The sequence below is a fragment of the Capricornis sumatraensis genome, chromosome 4 (genome assembly GCF_032405125.1).
Source record: "Capricornis sumatraensis isolate serow.1 chromosome 4, serow.2, whole genome shotgun sequence".
Taxonomy (NCBI): domain Eukaryota; kingdom Metazoa; phylum Chordata; class Mammalia; order Artiodactyla; family Bovidae; genus Capricornis; species Capricornis sumatraensis.
Window position 1 is genome coordinate 91,764,948 of NC_091072.1, and position 24,259 is coordinate 91,789,206.

Genomic DNA, 24,259 nt, shown 5'->3' on the forward strand with positions numbered 1-24,259 from the left:
CCATGGACTGCAGCATGCCAGGCTTACCTGTCCATCACCAATACCCAGAGCTCAGTCAAACTGATGAAGTCAGTGATGCCATCCAACCATCTCACCCTCTGTCATCCCCTTCTCCTGCCTTCAATCTTTCCCAGCATCAGGGTCTTTTCAAATGATTCAATTCTTCACATCAGATAGCCAAAGTATTGGAGTTTCAGCTTCCGCATCAGTCCTGCCAAGGAATATTCAGGACTGATTTCCTTTAGGGTGGACTGGTTGGATCTCCTATCTGTCCAAGGGACTCTCAAGAGTCTTCTCCAACACCACAGTTCAAAAGCATTAATTCTTTGGTGCTCAGCTTTCATTATAGTCCAACTCTCACATCCGTACATGACTACTGGAAAAACAATAGTTTTCACTAGATGGACCTTGGTTGGCAAAGTAATGTTTCTGCTTTTCAATATGCTGTCTAGGTTGGTCATAGCTTTTCTTCCAAAGAGCAAGCATCTTTTAATTTCATGGCTTCAGTCACCATCTGTAGTGATTTTGGAGCCAAAAAATATAAAGTCTCTCACTGTTTTCATTGTTTCCCCATCTGTTTGCCACGAAGTAATGGGGCTGGATGCCATGATCTTAGTTTCCTGAATGTTGAGCTTTAAGCCAACTTTTTCACCCTCCTCTTTCACTTTCATCAAGAGGCTCTTTTCTTCTTCACTTTCTGCCATAAGTGTGGTGTCATCTGCGTACCTGAGGTTTTCAGTATTTCTCCCAGCAATCTTGATTCCAGTTTGTGCTTCATCCAACCCGGCATTTAGCATGATGTACTCTGCATTTAAATTAAACAAGTAAGGTGACAATATACAGCCTTGATGTACTTCTTTTCTGACTTGGAACCAGTCTGTTGTTCCATGTCCAGTTCTAACTGTTGCTTCCTGACCTGCATACAGATTTATCAAGAGGCAGGTCAGGTGATCTGGTATTCCCATCTTTTCCAGAATTTTCCACAGTTTGTTGTGATTCACACAGTCAAAGGCTTTGGCATAGTCAATAAAGAAAAAGTAGATATTTTTCTGGAACTCTCTTGCTTTTTTGATGATCCAACGGATGTTGGCAATTTGATCTCTGGTTCCTCTGCCTTTTCTAAATCCAGCTTGAATATCGGGAAGTTCACAGTTCACATACTGTTGACACATGACTTGGAGGATTTTGAGCATTACTTTGCTAGCATGTGAGATGAGTGCAGTTGTGCAGTAGTTTGAACATTCTTCAGCATTGCCTTTCTTTGGGATTGGAATGAAAACTGACCTTTTCCAGTCCTGTGGCCACTGCTGAGATTCCCATGTTTGCTGTCATATTGAGTGCATCACTTTAACAGCATTGTCTTTTAAGATTTGAAATAGCTCAACTGGAATTCCATCACCTGCGCTAGCTTTGTTGATAGTGATGCTTTCTAAGGCCCACTTGACTTCACGTTCCAGGATGTCTGGCTCTAGGTGAGTGATCACACCATCGTGATTATCTGGGTCATGAAGATCTTTTTTGTACAGTTCTTCTGTGTATTCTTGCTACTTCTTCTTAATATCTTCTGCTTCTGTTAGATCCATACCATTTCCATCCTTTACTATGCCCATCTTTGCATGAAATATTGGTATCTCTAATTTTCTTGAAGAGATCTCTAGTCTTTCCCATTCTATTGTTATCCTCTATTTCTTTGCACTGATCATGAGGAAGGCTTTCTTATCTCTCCTTGCTATTCTTTGGAACTCTGCATTCAAATAGGTATATTGTTCCTTTTCTCCTTTGCCTTTAGCTTCTCTTCTTTCCTCAGCTACTTGTAAAGCCTCCTCAGACAACCATTTCACCTTTTTGCAATTCTTTTTCTTAGGGATGGTCTTGATTGTTGCTTCCTGTACAATGTCACGAACCTCCGTCCATAGTTCTTCAGGCACTCTGTCTTTCAGATCTAATCCCTTGAATTAAATGACTTACATGTAACCTGCCACAGATGTCACAGAGCCAGACATACATAGGTGGTCAGAATCTTCCTTACTGAGTTATCAGTTTGGTTTGACAGCACTCAAAACTGCCCAGTAATTTTAACAGCACTCCGTAAAGAACTGGGTCAAAAAATGACCCAGGAGGATTGTGAAGTTCACACACTATGTTGTTCAGTCACTAACTCATGTCAGACAGTTTGCAACCCCATGGACTGTAGCATGCAAGGCTCCTCTGTTCTCCACTATCTCTCAGAGTTTTCTCAGATTCATGTCCATTGAATCAGTGATGCTGTCTAACCATTACTCACTGTACATCATTTGAAACACATGATACTTTACAGAGCTCAATAAGTGGCTATGGCTGTAGATTAGCCAGACCCAGCACTGACTGCATCTTGCTAAAAAGTCTTCTAGTACACCCAAAAGTAAAATGAGGATGGCGATAGAGACTTGCCTCGAAATGCTCTTTATCACAAGGGAAATGCTGCTACAGTGTGTACATGAACCCTCTGGCTGATATTCTTATTCACTCATGCATGTGTCCATTCACTCATTCATTCATTCATTCATCAGTCATCATATGCCAGGCTCTGTTCAGTTGCCACAGTGCATCTAGTGAGCAAGGCAAGCAAAGTAGATTCCTATTCTCATGGAATTTACATTCCAGTATAGAGAGACAAGCATTAAAAGTATATTAAACAAATAAAGCCCTTTCAACTATGAAGAATATATTAATAAAAAAGCAATGGGATAACATAGGAGAGACAACTACTTCATCCAGGGAGGTCAGAATGACTTGGCACCTGAGCCAGCCATGTAAACAAATAGGAGATGAATATTAGAAGTAGAAAGTGTGAGAAGGGGTGAAGCTAGAGAGATAAGTAGGGCTCACATTTGATTGTCTTTGTTATTGTAACCCACTGAAATACCTTAAATGGGAGTTGCATCATCTGATTTATGTATTTAAAATATTATTCTGTACTATGCATCCTGGAAGATAGGTATGTAAGAGATGAACCAGGGAGCCAAGTCTGAAGATTTGGCAGTGGTCGAGGCAAAGGAGGTGGTAGCTTGGTAGCTTGAAAGTAGACGAGTGGAGAGGGAGATAAGCCCCAAAGCTAGAAACTGAAGTATATAGAAGCAAAGGACCGTGTGTTCAGGACCACAAAACGATGGTGGACATGCAAGTGTGCCGCAGATTTCTCAGTCTCTTAACTTGTGTCCAGAGAATGAAATTTGTCGAGTGAGAGATATACCTGTTTCCTTAAAAAAAAAAGAAAAAGTATTCATTGGCAAGTAGATAGATAGTAGATGGTATCAATGTTATTAAATAAACTGTCACTAGTTTTTATTCTGTGTGCCAGCACCATGCTAAGCACCTGAGGTACATATTCTCAGCAGTTGGCCTCTGGGATAGATGCTTTTGTGATCTCTACTTGACATAATGAGGAAACTGTGGCTTAGAGAGGTTGAGTAACCGGTCAAGGTCAGATAGAGAAGATGGGTTGGAACCGGGACAGAAATACAGGTGGCCTCAGCCCGTGGTGACCTGTTCATGTTAGTGCTTTTGTTCCATGATCTGTCTCATTCCAGAAAGGCTGAGATGTGGTCAATGAGGCTGATGTCACTGGTGTAATTTAAGCTCTTACCCAAAGAGCTCTCCTTTAAATACTTACAGAGTGTCTGACCTCACTCCATGAATAAATACTGCAAATTCATTCATATGTAAGGCACCTAATCTTACAATAATGACAATAGAGATAAATGTCCATATTTAATTTTTCATTCTTTAATTTAAATGAAAATTTTCAGATCAATATAGTAACAAACATAAAAGTGCTCATATTTTCAGACCCCTGAGTAGAAAATCAAATCTAAACAATATTGAAGTTAGAATGGAAGTATGATATACATTTTTTAAACCATAAAGAGGACACCAGAATTTTGAAATTGGCTTTATTAAAATTTTGTGGCATCTTAAAGAATACAAGAATATTTGAAATATTTTTAATAAGTAAATGCCTTCTTTCAAATATAAACACAGCTTTTAAAAATACCCCCCAATTTGTAAAGTATATTGACACTTGCATCTTCTTATTAGGGTATGGATAAGATCCTGATAGAGTAGTTTATTGTAGTTCAAGTGATGAATAGTAGTGTAATTAAAATGTCAGAGCAGTAAATTGTGATGTGTGACTAGTACATCCTTTGAATCAGGAGCCAGTATGATTTATCTTTCATTCTTTTCTTTTTCTCAAAACAAGAGCTACTAACTGGCCAAGATTTGCAAATCTCTAATTACTAATCTTGTGCCATAGATCTTGTGGGGTTGACTTTTAAGTTTAAAAAAAAAAATGTTTTAATCTCTGCTTTGAAGCACAGGGGGAGATTAGAAATTGATTCAGTAGTCATCTTAAAAGGAGAAAAAAAATGGGCTGGGGAAAGACATGCATTATTGTTGGGAAGATGAAAAGTTACCATCCCTGGTGTTAATCATAGGTTTTGCTGACCACTGAGAAAATGGCAAAGCCAGTTTTTTTTTTTTTCCCTTTTTTTTGTGCAAGCAGCCTTCATTTTTTTGTTGTTGTTACTTTTTATTTGTGCAGTTCAGTTACTTTTTCCTCTTTTTTGGTTCTTTGTTTGTTTTTTCTTATTTCTCATCATCACTTCATGTGGGCAGTGAAAATTCAGAGGAGCGACAGGCAACTTCCCTGGGACTCCTGGGCCAGCAACCACTGCAGCCTTCACACGTACCATCACTATAATTCGTACCACCCTGACCATTGCAGAGCGCCGGCCCTGGCATTCATGAAAGCGCCTCCTCCAAACAGCCCTCGTAATGTTCCAGGCTTTCTCCTCCTGGTCTTTTACTTAAATTATACTCTTCTCATGCCTTCTTCATCTGATTCATACCATATTTGGTTTCATGGGTGTGGTGTCCTTTTTTTTTTTTTTTTTTTGTAGTAGCAACTTCTCATTTCTGTCATCTCTTAAGTCTGTCTTTTCCATCAGAAAGCATTTGTTGTTAAGAGAGGATGTAAATGTTCAGAATGCTTTATGTGTGGTCGGGAAATAGCAATGCAAAATATTACATAGAAGAAAATGTTCTCAGACCTTATTTGTGTATATGGAACCACTTGTGAAATTCATGCCAGAAGCTGTCTATGAAAATGAGATTATGTATCCAAAGCATTGAGTTGTTGTTTATGGAGAAACTTGCTTTAATGTTTTCTTTTTTTGTCTAAAGCAAAACTCGTAGAGCCTCTCTGTGTTGCATTGTACTTACGGGGATCGATGCTGCTCCTCAGGCACTTCTGGGCTCTTATAGCACAGATTCATTCTAAAGCACTGTCTCCATGGCTCCTGAGACTTGGTCTCTGGTTGGTTGGAGCTACCTACTAGCCATTGCTGTGCACCTTGTGTGTCTCTCTGGAGCGTTACTGGTTGACAGGTGTGGCAGGCTCACACGCCCCCTGAGAATGCTCTATGCCAAGTCTTCACTCTCTTACAGCAGCTTTGGTGTCTTCATCCTTCTCTCCCACCTCCATGAGCGCATACAGCCTGAGTTCCCTGAACATGGGGACTTTGCCTCGAAGCCTCTACTCCACTAGCCCACGTGGGACCATGATGAGGAGGAGACTGAAGAAGAAAGACTTCAAAAGCTCACGTAAGTGAAATGTTAACCAGTGTCTTTTGGCCTGAAAACACCCGTGGGTCCATTGGCATCTTGAATGGAAGGAAGCCTATAGGAGGAGTGTTTTACAAGGAGATAAGTAGCTCACTGCCCTGTACCAAAGACCATTGAAATGATATCTATCCCTTATCGACATAGCAATTGCACCAAATACAATTTCAGACTGGGTTAGTTAGTTTGTACTACTTTTGCCTACAACGTTTTATTTGAATTTTTTTTCTTGCTCTTTTGATCTGATAAAATCAAAGATATAATTTTTTTCTTTAAGACTCCTTCCTTATATTCTGGGTACATTTGAACATGAAGCCATTGTTCTTTGTTTCTAATTGACTAAAGCTGGGTCCACCTATTCACTTTGAAAACTGTATCCCCTTTGGGTAAATATGAGTCCCATATATTTGTGTAGGATTATTATAAATTTCCAGAGAAGGCAATGGCAACCCACTCCAGTACTCTAGCCTGGAAAATTCCATGGATGGAGGAGCCTGGTAAGCTGCAGTCCTTGGGGTCGTTAAGAGTCGGACATGACTGAGCGACTTCACTTTCGCTTTTCACTTTCATGCTTTGGAGAAGGAAATGGCAACCCACTCCAGTGTTCTTGCCTGGAGAATGCCAGGGACGGGGAAGCCTGGTGGGCTGCCATCTATGGGGTCATACAGAGTCAGACATGACTGAAGTGACTTAGCAGCAGCGGCAGCATTATAAATCATATTTCATGAACCACCCCTGCAAAAAAAGACGATAATAAGTTTATTTTTTGTTGTTGTTTGTTTTTTTGTTTTTTTTTTTTGGAGGTGGCCTGCATTTGCTTTATTTTTTTTTTTTAATTTTAAAATCTTTAATTCTTACATGTGTTCCCAAACATGAACCCCCCTCCCACCTCCCTCCCCATAACATCTCTGTGGGTCATCCCCATGCACAAGCCCCAAGCATGCTGTATCCTGCGTCAGACATAGACTGGCGATTCAATTCTTACATGATAGTATACATGATAGAATGCCATTCTCCCAAATCATCCCACCCTCTCCCTCTCCCTCTGAGTCCAAAAGTCCGTTATACACAGCTGTGTCTCTTTTCCTGTCTTGCATACAGGGTCGTCATTGCCATCTTTCTAAATTCCATATATATGTGTTAGTATACTGTATTGGTGTTTTTCTTTCTGGCTTACTTCACTCTGTATAATCGGCTCCAGTTTCATCCATCTCATCAGAACTGATTCAAATGAATTCTTTTTAACAGCTGAGTAATATTCCATTGTGTATATGTACCACAGCTTTCTTATCCATTCATCTGCTGATGGACATCTAGGTTGTTTCCATGTCCTGGCTATTATAAACAGTGCTGCGATGAACATTGGGGTACATGTGTCTCTTTCAATTCTGGTTTCCTTGGTGTGTATGCTGAGCAGTGGGATTGCTGGGTCACAAGGTAGTTCTATTTGCAGTTTTTTAAGGAATCTCCACACTGTTCTCCATAGTGGCTGTACTAGTTTGCATTCCCACCAACAGTGTAGGAGGGTTCCCTTTTCTCCACACCCTCTCCAGCATTTATTGCTTGCAGATTTTTGGATCGCAGCCATTCTGACTGGTGTGAAGTGGTACCTCATTGTGGTTTTGATTTGCATTTCTCTGATAATGAGTGATGTTGAGCATCTTTTCATGTGTTTGTTAGCCATCCGTATGTCTTCTTTGGAGAAATGTCTATTTAGTTCTTTGGCCCATTTTTTGATTGGGTCTTTTATTTTTCTGGAATTGAGCTGCATAAGTTGCTTGTATATTTTTGAGATTAAAACATGCCTTTCAAACTATAGCTTATTCCCCTTAAATGTGCCTTTTCAATCTGTATTTCACACCTCATTATTCTAATACTTTCCGAAGGAACCTGCTCCACTGATAAGCACTGCCCTAACAGATATCTGTTACCCACTCAAGTGTCAGGAAGATGGAAAGGATGCTTATCTTTACAACAGGTATCCTAAAGACTAGGAATTTCAACTACAGCTCTTAGAACCATGATCTTCTGGGACAGCCAAGCGTGTTATAGGCTAGGCAAAACTAGGAAGATGTGGTTGGCAGCCTGCTTCTGGATAGCTGCTTGTCCATGTAGAGAAGAAAGGGTGATCTAATGCCTTAGGCGAAAAGGGAAGAAACACATCACTCCTGAATTTTTCTTTTGTGGGAGTGGGAGGGCAGAACATAATCTCTCATCATAATCGTGTAAGTTTTAAAGAAAGAGAACACCTAGTTTTCCAGCCAGGTCTAACCAGTGTAGAGAGAGGTAAGTGTTTCTTGTATTTTTTTTTTCTGGTGGCCATGATTGTGATCCCATAAAACAACTCAAAGAAGATGGGATCCCTTCTTGTGTTTACTATAGAGATAAAGTAAGGAACACTCTGTAGCTACCTAAAGACAGCTAAACCCAAGTTCTTCAAGACTGGTGTTAAAGAGAAAACATTCCTGTGAAGAGAGGTGGTTGGATCTATTGGTTCTTCAGCTTATTTGCCAGAGAGTCATCTTCAAAAGTGGGTCTGTGGCGAGGCCTCCGAGCACCACCAGCAGTGTGGGAGACCGGCCATCACCCATACTGGGAAATGGTCTCTTCATGTTACAGGAACGCAAAGGTTTCCTTACAAAGGAAACCATGGCTAACCACTGCTGTGGTGTATTCCTGGTTTTGATGTGCATATCCCTTCAAATATAAGATTTATCATCTTTAATATAGGTAAATGGAAGGAAGATTGAGTTTGGTCAAAATGCAAACAAGGAGCTTCTAGATGTTTCTTAGCTAACACTAGAGGGTAAATTATTTACTCTTGAAGGAGACAAGTTGAAGGCAGCATAGTGAACTGGTGATGAGCCCAGATTCTTCTCATCCCGGTGTCATTACTTCGTAGCAGTAGGACCTTGAGCAAGAGTTTTAAGCTTTCCGTACCTTGGCTTTCTTAGCAACAAAGTGAGGCTAACTATAGTACATACCCCATTGGGTAACTGTGAAGATTATATGAAAATGTTTATGTGTGTGTGTATATATATATATATATATATATATATATATATATATATATATATATATATACATATTCTTGCCACCAAAAGAGACATATAGGACAGGAAATATATTCTCAGTCCAGTTCAGTTCAGTCACTCAGTCATGTCTGACTCTTGTGACCCCATGGACCACAGCACGCCAGGCCTCCTGTCCCTCACCAACTCCCGGAGTCCAAACACTCATGTCCATTGAGTCAATGATGCCATCCAACCATCTCATCCTCTGTCGTCCCCCTCTCCTGCCCTCAATCTTTCCCAGCATCACGGTCTTTTCAAATGAGTCAGCTCTTCGCATCAGGTGGCCAAAGTATTGGAGTTTCAGCTTCAACATCAATCCTTCCAATGAACACTCAGGGCTGATCTCCTTTAGAATGGACTGGTTGGATCTCCTTATAGTCCTAGGACTCTCAAGAGTCTTCTCCAACACCACAGTTTAAAAGCATCAATTCTTCAGTGGTCAGCTTTCTTTATAGTCCAACTCTCACATCCATACATGAGCACTGGAAAAACCATAGCCTTGACTAGACAGACTTTTGTTGGCCAAGTACTGTCTCTGCTTTTTCATATGCTGTATAGGTTGGTCATAACTTTTCTTCCAAGGAGTAAGCGTCTTTTAATTTCATGACTGCAGTCACCATCTGCAGTGATTTTGGAGCCCAAAAATAAAGTCAGCAACTGTTTCCACTGTTTCTCCATCTATTTGCCATGAAGTGATGGGACCGGATGCCGTGATCTTACTTTTCTGAATGTTGAGCTTTAAGCCAATGTTTTTGCTCTCCTCTTTCACTTTCATCAAAAGGCTCTTTAATTCTGCTTCACTTTCTGCCGTAAGGGTGGTGTCATCTGCATATCTGAGGTGATTGATATTTCTCCTGGCAATCTTGATTCTAGCATGTGCTTCATTCAGCCCAGCGTTTCTCATGATGTACTCTACATATAAGTTAAATAAGCAGGGTGACAATATACAGCCTTGACATACTCCTTTTCCTATTTGGAACCAGTCTGTTGTTCCATATCCAGTTCTAACTGTTGCTTCCTGACCTGCATACAGATTTCTCAAGAGGCAGGTCAGGTGGTCTGGTATTCCCATCTCTTCCAGAATTTTCCACAGTTTATTGTGATCCACATAGTCAAAGGCATTGGCATAGTCAATAAAGCAGAAATAGATGTTTTTCTGAAACTCTATTGCTTTTTCGATGATCCAGAGGATGTTGGCAATATCATCTCTGGTTCCTCTGCCTTTTCTAAACCAGCTTGAACATCTGGAAGTTCTAGACTGTATATTCATATATATATGATATGTTCATGTGTATGTATGAATAATGATATATTCTCATATAATATTCACAATTACCCAATGAAATAAGTATTATAATTATATATATGCAATATATAATATGATATATATATATGCTACAATAATATGTAGTAAATAGTAAGCACTATTTAATTGTTAGCTATTTTGAATAGTTTACGTGTTTGCTATTATGATGCCTAAATTTGAAATATTAACACTGCTCCAAGACAGGCATATTTCACCGCATTTCCATTTAGGCATAATATATAAGTTGAATCTTCCCATGTAATGAATCACGATTTGTAGTGGATATTTGTAGATGAAATTTTTACATAAAGTGGCTTCATGTGCAGCACCGCTTACTGAGAAAGCAGGCTAACAGCCCTCAACAGGAAGAGCAATTAAAACAAATGCATTCATGTTTGCACTTCTGCTTTAATGGCTAAACATTTGTTTGTATTAGGTAAGACTGCTAGGTTGATTAAGGACATTAGTGATGACAAATAAATGATAATCTGTTTGGCTATTGCAGGTTGATATTTATACATCTTGAATTTTGTAGGAGGAAACAAGGCCAAGGCCACACTGTCACCAGTACCCGTAAGCTAGTGATAAATTCTCTCTTAAAACAGCACGTTATTCTCCAACATAATAGAAGTATCAGCAGAAACCTGGTTCTAGAAATCTGTTCTTAGCAGTCGCTGAAGACATTAGCCACTAGAGCACCCCTGACCATATATCTACCAGAATTCATGTATATCTCAGGAAATCATACATTTTATATTTTAATCAAACAAGGAGATTCAGAAAGCTATAAGCTTTTATTCCCACTTCAGAAAGACCTACAAAACTAATGTTAATTTTCCAAAATCAGAAGAAAACTGAGGATTTAGTTGTTTTGGTTTTCTTTCTCTGTCTCTCTCTTTATTTTTTGCTTGATCTTGGTATGGTCACGTTAGAGGTAAAGGTTTTTCCCAAATAACAGATAATAAAAGTTTTATTGTGCTCTCACTACACTAAGGTTTATTTCCACCACTTTATTTATGTCTTTATTTGGTGCCACCATTTATTGCCCCTTTTCTAATACTTAACGTTCCTATAGCAACCAGGCCATTTGTATGGATGGTGAATCATGGTAACGTCACAACAAATATAATAAAAATCTCTTAGCTGTATTGGTGATCAGTTGAGGCCAGAGCAAAACAGAAAGAAAAAAAAAATTCTTACTTATGTTTCTAATACAAAGGAAGGTCATGGCCAGAAAAGAATGACATTTTCTCACATAAATATTAAAACATTCTCTGTTACTGACCAAGGAGGAAAATACAGGAAGCCTGTTACATCCTGTTACAAGCATTAAAAGAGGAAAGTCATGTTTGTGTCACAGGGAAAATGTACCCCCCACATCGGCCTCCAGCAGTGTCACAAAGCCCTGGGAGGGTGGCAGAGCCATGTCACAGAGGGAACCCGCTTGTCACCTCTTCCTATTCTTCCTGACCTTTCCCCCACAGCTGTGAGCTGCCCCTTGTTCTGCCACAGAGGATCAAGGCCCCTCCCAGAAGCCCATCACCCCCTGTGATGGCGGGGCATGACTGAGGAGTGGATCTGGCTATTCCCCCCAGCTTCCTGCTCCGGTACACAGGGCCAGTGTAGACGCTTTCCTGTTTCCAGTCTGCCTGAACTGCAGCAAAGGGTAGACCTTAGAACACGCTCTCAGAATGACCCTTGCCTCTTCTGTGGTCATCACTTACTACTAGGGAGGGCACCACTGAAAAGAGCTGAAAGGAAGAGAATGAAACAACCTAATAATTTTTGTGCCTGCCACCAGCCCCCGAAAAACAACCGGAATTCAAAGGCAGCTCATGGTAAGCTTTTAAAATGACCATGCACAGAGCTCTCGAAGGGGTCAGCTTAAGAGCTGCCCACCCCTATTTGGAGGAGGGAGCTGTTGACCACTCCGACTGTCTGCTCAACTAGATCATGTGATGTACAATGTGGACGCTAATGTGGAACACTTAGTGAGATATAGGTCTTCAATTACAAAATCCAGTAATTGTAAGCACAGTATATGAATAGACCTTTGATAATTACCTGGCAGGGGAGATATCATGATCATGAAGGTGGCCTTCCCAGGGTGGGGCTTAACCATTGTAGTTCACATACACTGACCCCTGCAACTTCCCCAAATGAGGGAAATTCTACTACATAATTTGTGATAGTAGGGGGACTGTGTTTGTGCTTTCCCTTTTTAAAAAGAGAATCTTTGAGGTCCATTTCTCTTTGTACTTTTCAGATGCTTTTTGTATCTGACAACAAATTTCACAGCTGTCTAAATTAAGGAGACATTTGGCAGATTTTTAAACTTCAGAGCTAAGAAGTCATCTTTGGCCTCCCATTACTTGACCTTTCCTTTACAGTCGGAAAAACAAGGATTGACAAAAACACAGGGTGAACTCCTGCAGAACCCTCCAGAAAGGAGTGAGAAGAGGACAGAACAGATGTAAATCCTGAACACAGCCTTGGCACACAGGCGTTAGCAGTGTTCAAACACAGCATGTCAGCAGTGTGGTCATTTCCGTCTTCACTTGTGAGTAGGAGCGGGCACACCACAGACCAGAGCCAGTGCCTGGCAGGAGTATTTGCTGCTTTGCTGCTGGAGGGAGAGAATGCATTATACAGAAGTTTAAACTACCAGGTTATAACTCATAAATAACTTTTATTTTCTCTTGCTTTTTGACCACATTAATGAAGCAGGATAATCAAACATCTTTTTCTCCTCCAAGTAATATTAGTTGGTTTTTTTTTTTTTTTTGGCCTATCATCTTTAAATTGGTAGTTTATCTTCTTTATCTCTGTTGGTCATTTTCAAGACTTTAATATGTGTGAGTAATCAGTACATGCAATTTCCAATGAAATTGTACTATTTCAAAGAACAGATTCTAGTATGTCAGAGGACTTTCAGAGTTAATGGTAAAATCCTAGGTTATTTAATATACTCTTCATAAAATTATAAAACCAATGTTTAACACATTTTTAATTCTAAATTAAATGTCCTCATAATTTCTATCATCTCAGCTTGCCTCCAGGTAGAGGTTATAGATTTAATGATACCCATATGAATTAATACTTATTTCTGTTTTCAAAACCTTCTAGAAAATGAAATTCCTCAACTATCTTCTGTTTTAGAAAAATATAGCATGTCTTTTCCCTCAGAAAGTCTTTGCTATATCTAAACTAATCCCCCCATTACTATTAAATTGACCTATTCCTTCATGATTCTTTCTTAGTGGAAATGGTAATCAGTTGACTTAACAATTCAAAAATGACTTTTAACTCCAGTTGAGTAGTCCAAAAACCTATGCCAAATTGGGATGGTAAATGGGAAAAATATTAATGTGGACCTATAGAAAGTTCCATATAAAATAAAGTATACTTGTTGAAATCCAAAAATCTTCACTCAGAAGACGGAGTGCCGGTCATCTGCCCAAGGGTGCTGTTCTAATATTTTATTCCCACCTGCTATGAGTACTAACCAGAAAGAAATGCAACCCTCTAGATTTTTACTGACATGAAATGGTATCTTCTACTGGTTTTGTGCCACCAATAAACAAAATGTGTGATCTGGAGAGCACTCAGAGTACAGTTGGTATTAACAAAGCCACACTGGAAATCACGATCTGAATTGACATTTGATAGTTTGCGTGTCAGATCTTGGGATTGTAAGCCACCGTCTGTAGAAAGATGAGGGTTGGAGGCTACTTTCACCCCCTAAAGCAGGCCACTTTAACCTCAGTGACATTAATCCTGCTGGGAAAGAACACTGACAGTGCCTCTTAAGAAGAAGTAGATGGTCCTTACTCCTAATGGGAAAAGGATCCATCTCACCATCCTCTGCAGTGTCAGCCTGAATGCTGGAATGATCCACATGATAGAAAAATCGGGGTCCTGAAGGACCAGCATCGCGTTCCTTAACTCAGCAGACTAAGGGCTGATTCCAAAAAGGAAAATATTGATGTTATAGAACTGGATTCATCCCACATGGCTTTAGCCATGGAAATTCCAGGCACTGGAATTGAGGGGAAAAGATCTGGTTCCGATCTTTAAGGAACTCAAGAGTCTAGGGAAGAGACAAGAAGGAAAATAAAAAACTGATAAATGCTGAAATAGGACCATGTATTAGAAAAGTGGAAATGTAGAAAGTCATTTAAATGACTCCATCACACCAAGCTAATGATAGATGAAGCTTGATGACCAGTACATCCTTACCCCCTCAGGAGCCAGACTTAGATCAATTGTTTCTTCAAAGCTGAAGGTCAAGTTTTTTGTAAAAAGTTAGCAACTTAGGTACAAATATCTAAAGTAGAGGGGGAAAGTTAGATCAGTTAGCCCAACCCCCTTTCTCCTAGATAGGAAAGAGATTAACGACTTAGTCCCAAGGTCACCCAGCTGGTTTCTTAGTGGTTGAGCCAGGACTCGATCCCAGGTACCCTGACCCCAAGACCATGCTCTTCCTACAATTGCCCAGCTGTCCTTGATATTAGGGGTGGGTGTGAGGAGGGGGCTACACTGATGCTATGACTTAGATGTGACAGGTATTGGGAGATTCATTTACCCCATTCAGCTCTAGTTAAACTTTTGCTTAAAGGCCAAAACCTCATGTCCCACCATTAACAGTGAGCTTTCTTTTTTTCAGAGACATGATCTGTTTCAGAAACACTGGCCTTCCTGGTGCCTGTTCCAGTTTAAAGTCATTTCTGCTGTGTGTGTGTTTGTTCCTCTAGTGTCATTAGCCTCTAGCACCGTGGGCTTGGCTGGGCAGGTTGTTCACACAGAAACCACAGAGGTTGTGCTGACCGCGGATCCTGTCACAGGATTTGGGATTCAACTGCAGGGCAGTGTGTTTGCTACAGAGACCCTCTCTTCTCCACCTCTGATTTCCTATATTGAAGCTGACAGCCCAGCCGAGAGGTGAGATCCTTTCTTTCACGGCATCATTTTCTGCCCTGCATTTCTTGCTGGCTATCTTTGACTGGCTAATAAATTATGGAACAGTGCTCAATGCAGGAAATGCAAGACGGGATGAACTCCCTGTTCTGACAATAAAATTTTATGTTCTTGATCACGTTTGAGAAAGATAGCGAGCCTTGGTGGTGCCTTTAGCAGATTTTTGTCCATCAGGGACTAGAGGCTAAATTAATTAAAAAGGAAAAAAATCCATTACAAAAAAAAATTCTCTGAAGTCAAAACTTCATGATAATTTCTCTGCCATGGGGCAATGCACATTCATCATTACTGTATATTGGTTCACATCAGATTATAATAATATCATGGTGCTAAATTATTCATTACTTCTCTGGGATAGTTCAAGATTCCTTTGTTCACATTGGTAGCCATGAAATACAAGAATGTAGGACTTGCATATAACTGAGTCACTTTGCTGTATACCTGAAAGTAACACAGGATAATAAATCAACTATATTTTTATATAGAAAAAAAGAATGTAGGACATTGCAGTTGACCTAAGAGGATGCCCCACAGCATTGAATGAATAAGAACAAATGCTATATTGAAAGGATCTTGGCAATGTCAACTTGAAAATCATTCACTCTGTCTACAGCCTGTAATGTCTGGTTCTAAATTTAGGTGTGGGGTGCTTCAAATTGGAGACAGAGTGCTGGCCATTAATGGAATCCCAACTGAAGACAGCACCTTTGAGGAAGCCAATCAGCTCCTCCGAGACTCTTCAATCACAAGCAAGGTCACGCTGGAAATTGAATTTGATGTTGCAGGTATGATCATATAATCTCAAGTCAGCTGCATAGCTGGGAGTGGACTGCATGTGAATTAAGTGGACTATCTGGCACAGAATGTGGGAGGAATGATCATTTTTTATATACTGAATGTGTTTTTGTTTAGGAGGCTTGGGGTGTCATTTTGAGTTGTGCATTGCTTTTGTATTATTCATTAAAATGTCACCACAAGAACAATTGAAAATAAATGTGACAAAATGAATAAGTAATAGCTTCTGTAAAGGTGATAAAAAAAAAATCATGTAGGCTGTATTCTTCCTGACATTTCCCATATATGCTAGAGAAACCATAGTCTTCAGTCATGAGGACAGGAAATGCCTCTCTTTGACTCTTCCTACTGCAAAAAAAAAAAAAGAAAGTTCTGTAGGGAACAATGAAAATTCATTAGATGAATTTATGTAGGCCAAGTAGGTAAATATTTGGTCTCTGGTGTTAAAGAGATGTTGCCACCAGACACTTGTTAAAAATGACAAAGAAGACTCTATTCAAGACTATTTCCATAGTCATCAGAACTTGCCATAGGAAAGAGAGGGTGAACTTAACATCAAAAACAGCAAGGGTGTTTATGTTTAGTCGTGGAGGAGGTGTTTGTCAGTAGCTAATAGGTATACGGGTTTTAGAGGTAGGTGCTAGTTCTCATTTAAGAAAGTTGTCTTCTCTTAGTGAAGTGTTAATACCATCTCACAGACCTAATAACATTAGCAGTCAATAAAGATATGCCTTTGGGCGTAGGGATCGCATTATGCCAACAAGTATTTGCTGAATGGTTATCATAGGCCAGTTATTCTACTGTACAACAGAGATGCAGCAGAAGACAGGGACGGCAAACAGCAGGACAGAAGTTCATTTTTTTAATATAAATTTAGTTGGCGGTCATACTCTGAGCGAAATAAAGCAGAACAGGAGTTAGAGAATGACGGTAGGGGGTTTATTTTCATAGGGTGACTCTCTAAGGAAGAGACATTTGAGCAGAGATTTGAAGGTTGAGAAGGTGCAACAAGAACATTGCAGGCAGAAGGAGCGGCCAGTGTAAAAACCTGAGCCAGAATAATAACCTTGGTGGATAGGAGCGACAGCAAAAGGCAAAAAAAGGCTCATGCTGGAGCATATAAAGGAGTTGGGGATAGGAATCGGATTTGGTTTTGGAGATGGGTTAGGAGAGGTCAGAAGGGGCCAAGTAATGATGTAGTGCCTTGGTAAACTTTTAGATTATAGTCCAAGCGTAATAAAGTCGTGGAGCGTTTTATGGAGAGGAGTGAGATAACCTGATGGATGTTTTGGAGAGATCTTTATGAAGTGCAGGGGGGACAGTAGCAAAATCAGAACAAACAAAAGGTTTAGCCATTGAACAGGTAAGGAATGATGATGGCTTGGACAGCATCCAAAGTGGTAGTGCTAGATATGGTGATAGAGAGTGGCATTTAGGACATGGCTTGAAGCAGAGCTTGCATAACAGATCAGAGAAGATCCTAATGATTCTGAGTTATGAGGGTGTGAACGGTTGAGTAGATGATGATCTTTTTTAAACTGAGAAGACTTGAAGCATAGAAATCTGGGGATTACAAAGAGAGTTCTATTTTAAACACGAGTAGACAAATCCTACTCATCCTAGTGGGGAAAAGAGAACAAGCACATCCGTTGCTTACTCAAAAGACAGTTCCCATAAACCAGTACTAAGTGCTAGGCACTGTGCCATGTTCAGATCATTGAAAGAAACAATTGAAAGGCTCGACATATTCAAGGACCTTGTAGCCAGTTAGACATGAGAAAGAACTGCAGAAGGTAAGAACAGACTTGCTAGAAGCGTTTTGCCACTGGGGTGCAGAAGGAAGTGCCCAGAGACTGCAGGCTGTACCTCCCAGAGCCTAGGACTGGGGTCTGTGCTAAAGAGCAGGACTGAGGGAGTGACCAACACAGTGGTGATGGTTAAAGTCATTGGAATAAAGGACAACACTAAGGAAAGAGTAGCGATAAGAGGGGGACTGAGGTGGGAATTCTGTCTGAGGAATACTGAGATTTAAAGGGAAAGGATGCTAGTAAAGGAGGTGATGAAAATGATATAGGAGAAGTAAGAAGAGAACCAAAAATGCTGGCATTTTGGAAACCAAAGCAAGAGTTTCAAGGCAAAAGTCATGGTCGATAGCATAAAAAGGCTATGGAGAATTCACGCAACAGAGGCAAGAAAGAAAATGTCCACCGGCTTCGGCAATTAGGAAGAAAGTCATGGCAGAGAAGTTTCAAGGAATTAGGGGACAGAAGTCAGATTGCAGGGAGCTGAGGGGTGAGGAAAGAAAGGGTAGGGAAGTACAGACAAGCTATGCTTGTTGTCTGCCGAGAAAGTGGGTTTTAGAAGACGGATTGGCAGGACAGATGCAGTGAATAGAGGAAAAGGGCAGGAGGCCATTGTGGGCTCATCTTTGGAGAACTTCTGCAGCGTTTAGTTACATACTTTGTGCTCTAGTTTATACTGTCTTATCTTCTAATCAGTGGCTCTCAATCAAGATCAGTTTTGCCCCAGGGGACATTTGGCCACATCAAGGGATTTAGCTGTAGGGACTGGGCTTCCCTTATGGCTCAGCTGGCAAAGAATCTGCCTGAAATGCAGGAGAGCTGGGTTTGATCCCTGGGTTGGGAAGATCCCCTGGAGAAGGGAAAGGCTACCCACTCCAGTATTCTGGCCTGGAGACTTGTATAGTCCGTGGAGTCACAAAGAGTCAAACACGACTGAGCGACTTTCACTTCACTACTTCCCTGTCAGTCGGTGGTTAAGAATCTACACTTCCATTGCAAAGGGCATGGGTTCAGTCCTGGTCGGGGGCCTGAGATCCTACAGGCCATGCAGTGCAGCCAAAAAGTAAAAAATAAATTAAAGGAAAAAAAAGAAGACATTTAGCTGTAGATGAAAGGAGATAGAGGGGATTCCAAATTCAGATGGGTGTTATTTTGTTTTGTTATGATTGGAGAGATTTGAGCATGTTTGGGGCCCAAAATAAGTGAGAGAAAAAAGAGATAAGTGATAGTTATGAGTTTCCAAAGGGATGAGAAGGGAAGTTATCCAGAGCATAAGTAGGTAATTCGTCTAAGGCAGAAAGTAGAAGACCTTTGCCTAGGAATGTGAAGAGAAGGATGTGAGAATATAATTACATTTTAGCTGTGCTTAGGAAGATCATGTAAGAACTGTCAAGCAAGGGTGAAAGGGTCAGCACCTTGGGGAGTTAAAAAGAACAATGAAGGTTCAGAATAGCTAATGGGGAAATGAATGAGATAACCAACCAGGGTTCATGTAAAGGGATTTTCAAGCTGGGTGGTAGACCAAGCAGAATCCAGAAGCTCTCAGTCTATAGCAACATCGGTCTTTGTGGTCAAGTAGTTTTTTGTCAGGAGACCTCAGCTGCTCAAGAATAAAAACAGAGATAGTAGATGATTATATTGATCCAGAGACTATTTCCAGGGAAGTTTCAAAGAAGGAGCACGTAAGTCACAGAGTTTCAAATCATCGCAGAAAGAGCAGAGAGATAATTTTGGTAATCACATGAAAATTTATCATGATATTTATCAAATGCTTACTCTATGGTTTGTTACTTTCCTGTGTGTGCATTAGCTCATAGTCCTTAAAACAGCAATGGAGAAGGTTACTATTGGGCCGGCCAAAAAATTTGAGTTTTTGTTCCATATTATAGTAGAAAAATCCGAATGAACTTTTTGGCCACACAAATATTCCTACATCCCCAGTAAACAGAGGTTTACATTAATGGTGGGGCTGGGATTTTAACACAGGCAGTGCAGCTCCAAAGACCACATTCTAAGCACTACATATACAGCTTGTGCTTGAGAGAATGTATAATAGGTTAGGGAGACATGGAAATCAATATAGGATCAGCATGAAAGACCAGACGGAAAGGGCGCAGTTAAGGAATTAGGAGTCTTCAGGGAGAAGAAAGTGGGGGAGTGAGAGAAAGGGGATGTGAGAGCTAACAGCTGGGAGACTGAGATCAAATGGCATATTAGAGTTTAGGATTTCAGTGTAAAGCAAAGTTCCAGGGTAGTGAGTTGCTAAAGCAAAGCAGAATGGAGGCAGTTATTCAACCCAGAGGTCTGGGTGTTGGGCATGCAGTGTGATGGGAGGAGCACTACTTGGTGAAATCTCTCAGAAGGGGGGCAGGACTTGGGATGAGGAAGGCGTGTGAACTGGCTGCCCCTGACATCCAAGCACAATCCCATCAAAGAATCTCTGCAGCTGCTGTTCCTCTGCCTGGGCAGCTCTTCCCCAGCATGTTTGGGTGGTTTGTTCACTTCACTTAGATCTTTGCTGAAACATCAGTTGCTCAAAGAAGCCTTCCACATTTATCACACTCAGTCCCCTTGCCCAGATTTGTAGCTCTTCTTAGCCCTTCTCATACCCTGATGTTATGTCGTATACATAACATACTTATTGTTATGTTGTATACAAGTATTATTATTGTCTTGTCTTCTCCAGTAGAAATATCTGTGATGTCTGAGACTTTGTGCCTTTTGTTCAAGAATATACCACAGCATGCAGAATAGTGCTTGGAATTAGGAAGCTCTCGGCCAATATTTGGTTGATGAATGAATGAAGTACAGTTGGCTCTCCTGAGGGACTAGGATCAGAAACTTCAATTTGCACCAAGATTGATTTCATACCCGTTGCATCTCTGACGTTCCTGTGCTCTCTGTTTCTTCATGTCTGCTCCCTTTGTACAAGTTTTCTCTGATTTTCTCAAGTTTTTCTGATTGTATGTAATTGCCTCATCCTTGCTAACGTGCCCAGCCAGGACCAGCCAGTTTTAATTTCTAATTCCCAAGAGAGAGCATCTATTGGCACAGCCTAGGTGTAGCATCTTCCCTTTCTTGTCCATAGTGGCCAACAGTCAGTAAAAGACCTTGTAAGGATCAGTCAGATACACTGAGGGTCCAGTTTTCAAATAAGGCTGTCCAGTGGCCCCAAAATGTATTTACTATAATCATAGAACATTTATGATGGGAAAACTATTATAGTCCACTACCTTCATATATTTGTGAAGGGAAAATTGAGACTCAAGGGCGGAAACTCAAGGTCATAGAGCAAAGTGAATGTTAGGTAGATCCTGGGTCTGTTGACTTGCACTTGTCTTTTTCTATATCATATTACACTGCCTCTTCAAAGAGATATTAAGGTTCCCAGCATGAAAGAGCAGGATTTCTGAGCTTCTGCCCTGCTGACATTGTTTGTTGAATGGAGATGCTTATCCTGCACACTGTGGGATGTTAAGCAGCATCTACTCACTACATTCCAGTAGTGGAATGGCCAGCACAACTGACTTTCTCCATAGCAATATCCACTAAGTATTTACTTGTGCTATACGTGTGTCTTTATTTTATGTGTATCCTCAATATTTGTTCATTATTTATTTAATCCATTATATATGTCTAATCCATTATATATGTAATGTATATACAAATATAAGTATATATATGTTAATTAAAGTATTTAGGTCTTAGGTTTAAGCTCCTAAAAAACAGGAACTATGAATATTCATTGGAAGGACTGATGCTGAAGCTGAAGCTCCAGTACTTTGGCCACCTGGTACAAAGAGCCAACTCATTGGAAAAGACCCTGATGCTGGGAAAGATTGAAGGCAAAAGGAGAAGGGAGTGGCAGAAGATGAGATGGTTGGATGGCATCACCAACTCAGTGGACATGAGTTTGAGCAAACTCCAGGAGACAATGGAGGACAGAGGAACCTAATGTGCTGCAGTCCTTGGAGTGGCAAAGAGTCTGACAGTGACTGAACAACTATTAAACCCACTCTGCTTAATTCCAGCTAGCTAAATAGGGGACTGGAAAAATGGACCTAAGGCCATCTCCCCTGTCTTCCATTGTCCCAGAAATCAACCCATTTCAAATGAATAGAAATGATATAAAACAGGGCCAGGAAAAATATTTTTCTATCCATTGCTCATGGCAGACATCACTAGTTGATTTCTGTTGAGCCTAGATACAGCATCAGAACCGCAATAAAACACTCTAATTACTCATTACCAATCTACTGGTATGTATTGAAATTGCTGAAATCCAGATAATCTTTTTTAGCCATTTAAGAACTTGAATATTTGTAAGATATCACTGCATGAGATATGAGCTATTTCAAGACTGCCCTGCCCTTTTGGATTCACTTCTGATTGTCTGGATGTGAACCACCATCCATTTCCAGTTCTTCCTCAGATATATACCCAGATACTAATTCCCAAACTAGTAGATCTCAGAGACTACCTATGTCTGTTTTATAAACATCCTAAGTGATGCAGACAGTGGTTAAAAAACTTGATTGTGACTACACTTTTGCCTAAATCTATCTCTTTACATGGGCACCACCATCCAAAAAAATTGTAGTAACATTAAAGGAATTTTTCTTATGCTAAAGATGCTTATAATCCCATCACTCTAATAAACAAAAATTTTTATATGTCTTTACAAAAGTCCTTTACCATACATATAATTTTGTGAAGCTATAATCATATGCACAATTTACAGTTTGCCTTTTTCAGTACTATCTTTTAAATGCCAGTGTACACTATCATGAATTCTTGAAGTTTCTACTTTAATGCTGAAATTATTTTGTTGAAGAAAATACAGTTTTGTCTTTGAAAGAAGCCTCAACGAAAAATTCTATCAAATGATGTTTGCCATCATTACTAGAGTCCCCAGTGTTTTTCTCTGAGTGAGTGGGACTTAAACATTCACATTTACCCACCTTATAGTCCCTTTATTTTTTTGAATCTCACAAGGTGTCTTGGTTGATGAATTATGATGTGGTAGTTATCTTACTGTGCCAATAATCAATGCTTCAGGCAGAAAAAGCAGACCAATTGGAAAGAAGGAGGTCTTTGTTTACCCAAATGTGTTTTTAATTATAGTATTAACAAAGATAAAGCAAAACCAGGGAAGCACAAAATAACCACATGGGAGTCTAAGAAAATAAACATCCTGTTTACTTATTCTAAACCTATTGTTTCTCTAAATATTGGCTCTTTTTCTTCTTTATTAGTGTTTCCTTAAGAAACCCCAAATTAAATGTGCCTTCACTTTAACAGCCAAATAATTGTATGGGGGGAAAAATTACTAAATAGAAAATAAATCATGTTGACATTTAAAGATTAAAATGAAGCCACAGCTTGATCAAAGAGATTCATTTGTTGATATTTGTTCATCATTATAAATATTTCAAATCTTATGTAGTCAAAAGTCATCTATTACTGTTTTCCAGGAAGTGATAACGTCTCCTCCCATGTCATTAACAATATTAATCTTGGTCAAGATTCCCTGCATTAAAAATTTAAAGCAAAATGTTGCTATAGTAACTAATTTAGATCTGTGTTTTCCACCCTTATGAATTAAAGACTCACTGTATAGCATCTTGGGCAAGATGTTGTAGACATGCATGGACACATATATACAAACATTATATTCCCCACCCCTTTCACAGAACAGAGACATCACTTTGCCAGCAAAGGTCCATGCAGTCAAAGCTGTGGTTTTTCCAGTAGTCATGTATGGATGTACATGAGAGTTGGACCGTAAAGAAGACTGAGTGGCAAAGAATTGATGCTTTTGAACTGTGGTGCTGGAGAAGACTCTTGAAAGTCCCTTGGACTGCAAGGAGATCAAACCAGACAATCCTAAAAGAAATCAACCCTGAATATTCATTGGAAAGATTGATGCTGGAGCTCCAATACTTTGGTCACCTGATGCAAAGAGCCAACTCACTGGAAAAGATCCTGATGCTGGGAAGGATTGAGGGCAAAAGGAGAGGGGGGCGGCAGAGGATGAGATGGTTAGATAGCTTCACTATCTCAGTGGACATGAATCTGAGCAAACTCTGGGAGACAGTGAAAGATGGGAAGCCCGGTGTGCTGCAGTCCGTGGGGTTGCAAGGAGTCAGATACTACTTAGCGACTGAACAACAACTCCTTTCACAGAGAATGTTTTCATAAAACCAGCAACACTAAAACAAACATACATGAAATGAGTTTTATAAATAGTGAAGCTGTTTGTTCTTCTAAAGCTTCTAGGACATTTACTTATGAACCACTTGGTGTACTTTATCCAAGTAATAGATTAATCTGTTCCTGTTGCACTCATGAACACTTAGGTAGGGGCTGTCTGTTTGGCTCCCATCCTATTTCCTCTACTGGGTCAACGTGTTCATAAGAGATCTTCCAGTTGCAAGCCACAGAAAATGCACACAAGCTAATTTAGACGGGAAAAGGTGTTTCCTAGACGCATACAGGTATTTCACAGCCTTTGAGGACAAGGAATGTAGGCAGTCCCCAAGAGGGCTAGAACCAGGAGCTGTCAAGGCCAATCACTGACTGTCTCCAAGACCTTACACATCTCCTCAAGTACATTTGTTTCTTTCTTCTTCCAATAGCAGCCT

General features: G+C 40.1%; 1 protein-coding gene and 1 non-coding gene across 5 annotated transcripts in view; both read left to right on the forward strand.

The window, feature by feature from the left end:
- Positions 1 to 24,259, forward strand: part of GRIP1 (glutamate receptor interacting protein 1) — a 466,465-nt gene that overhangs the window by 351,562 nt on the left and 90,644 nt on the right. For 2 of the 4 annotated variants that reach the window (XM_068969893.1, XM_068969894.1), the window contains exons 10-12: positions 5,488 to 5,643; positions 14,796 to 14,982; positions 15,658 to 15,803. In XM_068969893.1, coding sequence (XP_068825994.1) covers positions 5,488 to 5,643; positions 14,796 to 14,982; positions 15,658 to 15,803 — 489 coding nt within the window. Of the gene's footprint in view, positions 1 to 4,656; positions 4,813 to 5,487; positions 5,644 to 14,795; positions 14,983 to 15,657; positions 15,804 to 24,259 lie in introns of all 4 variants that reach the window. The other 2 variants (XM_068969892.1, XM_068969895.1) reach the window with 2 other exon arrangements.
- On the forward strand, positions 12,098 to 12,262 carry LOC138079451 (U1 spliceosomal RNA). The gene has a single exon (XR_011144917.1). It is a non-coding gene; the product is annotated as a U1 spliceosomal RNA (small nuclear RNA).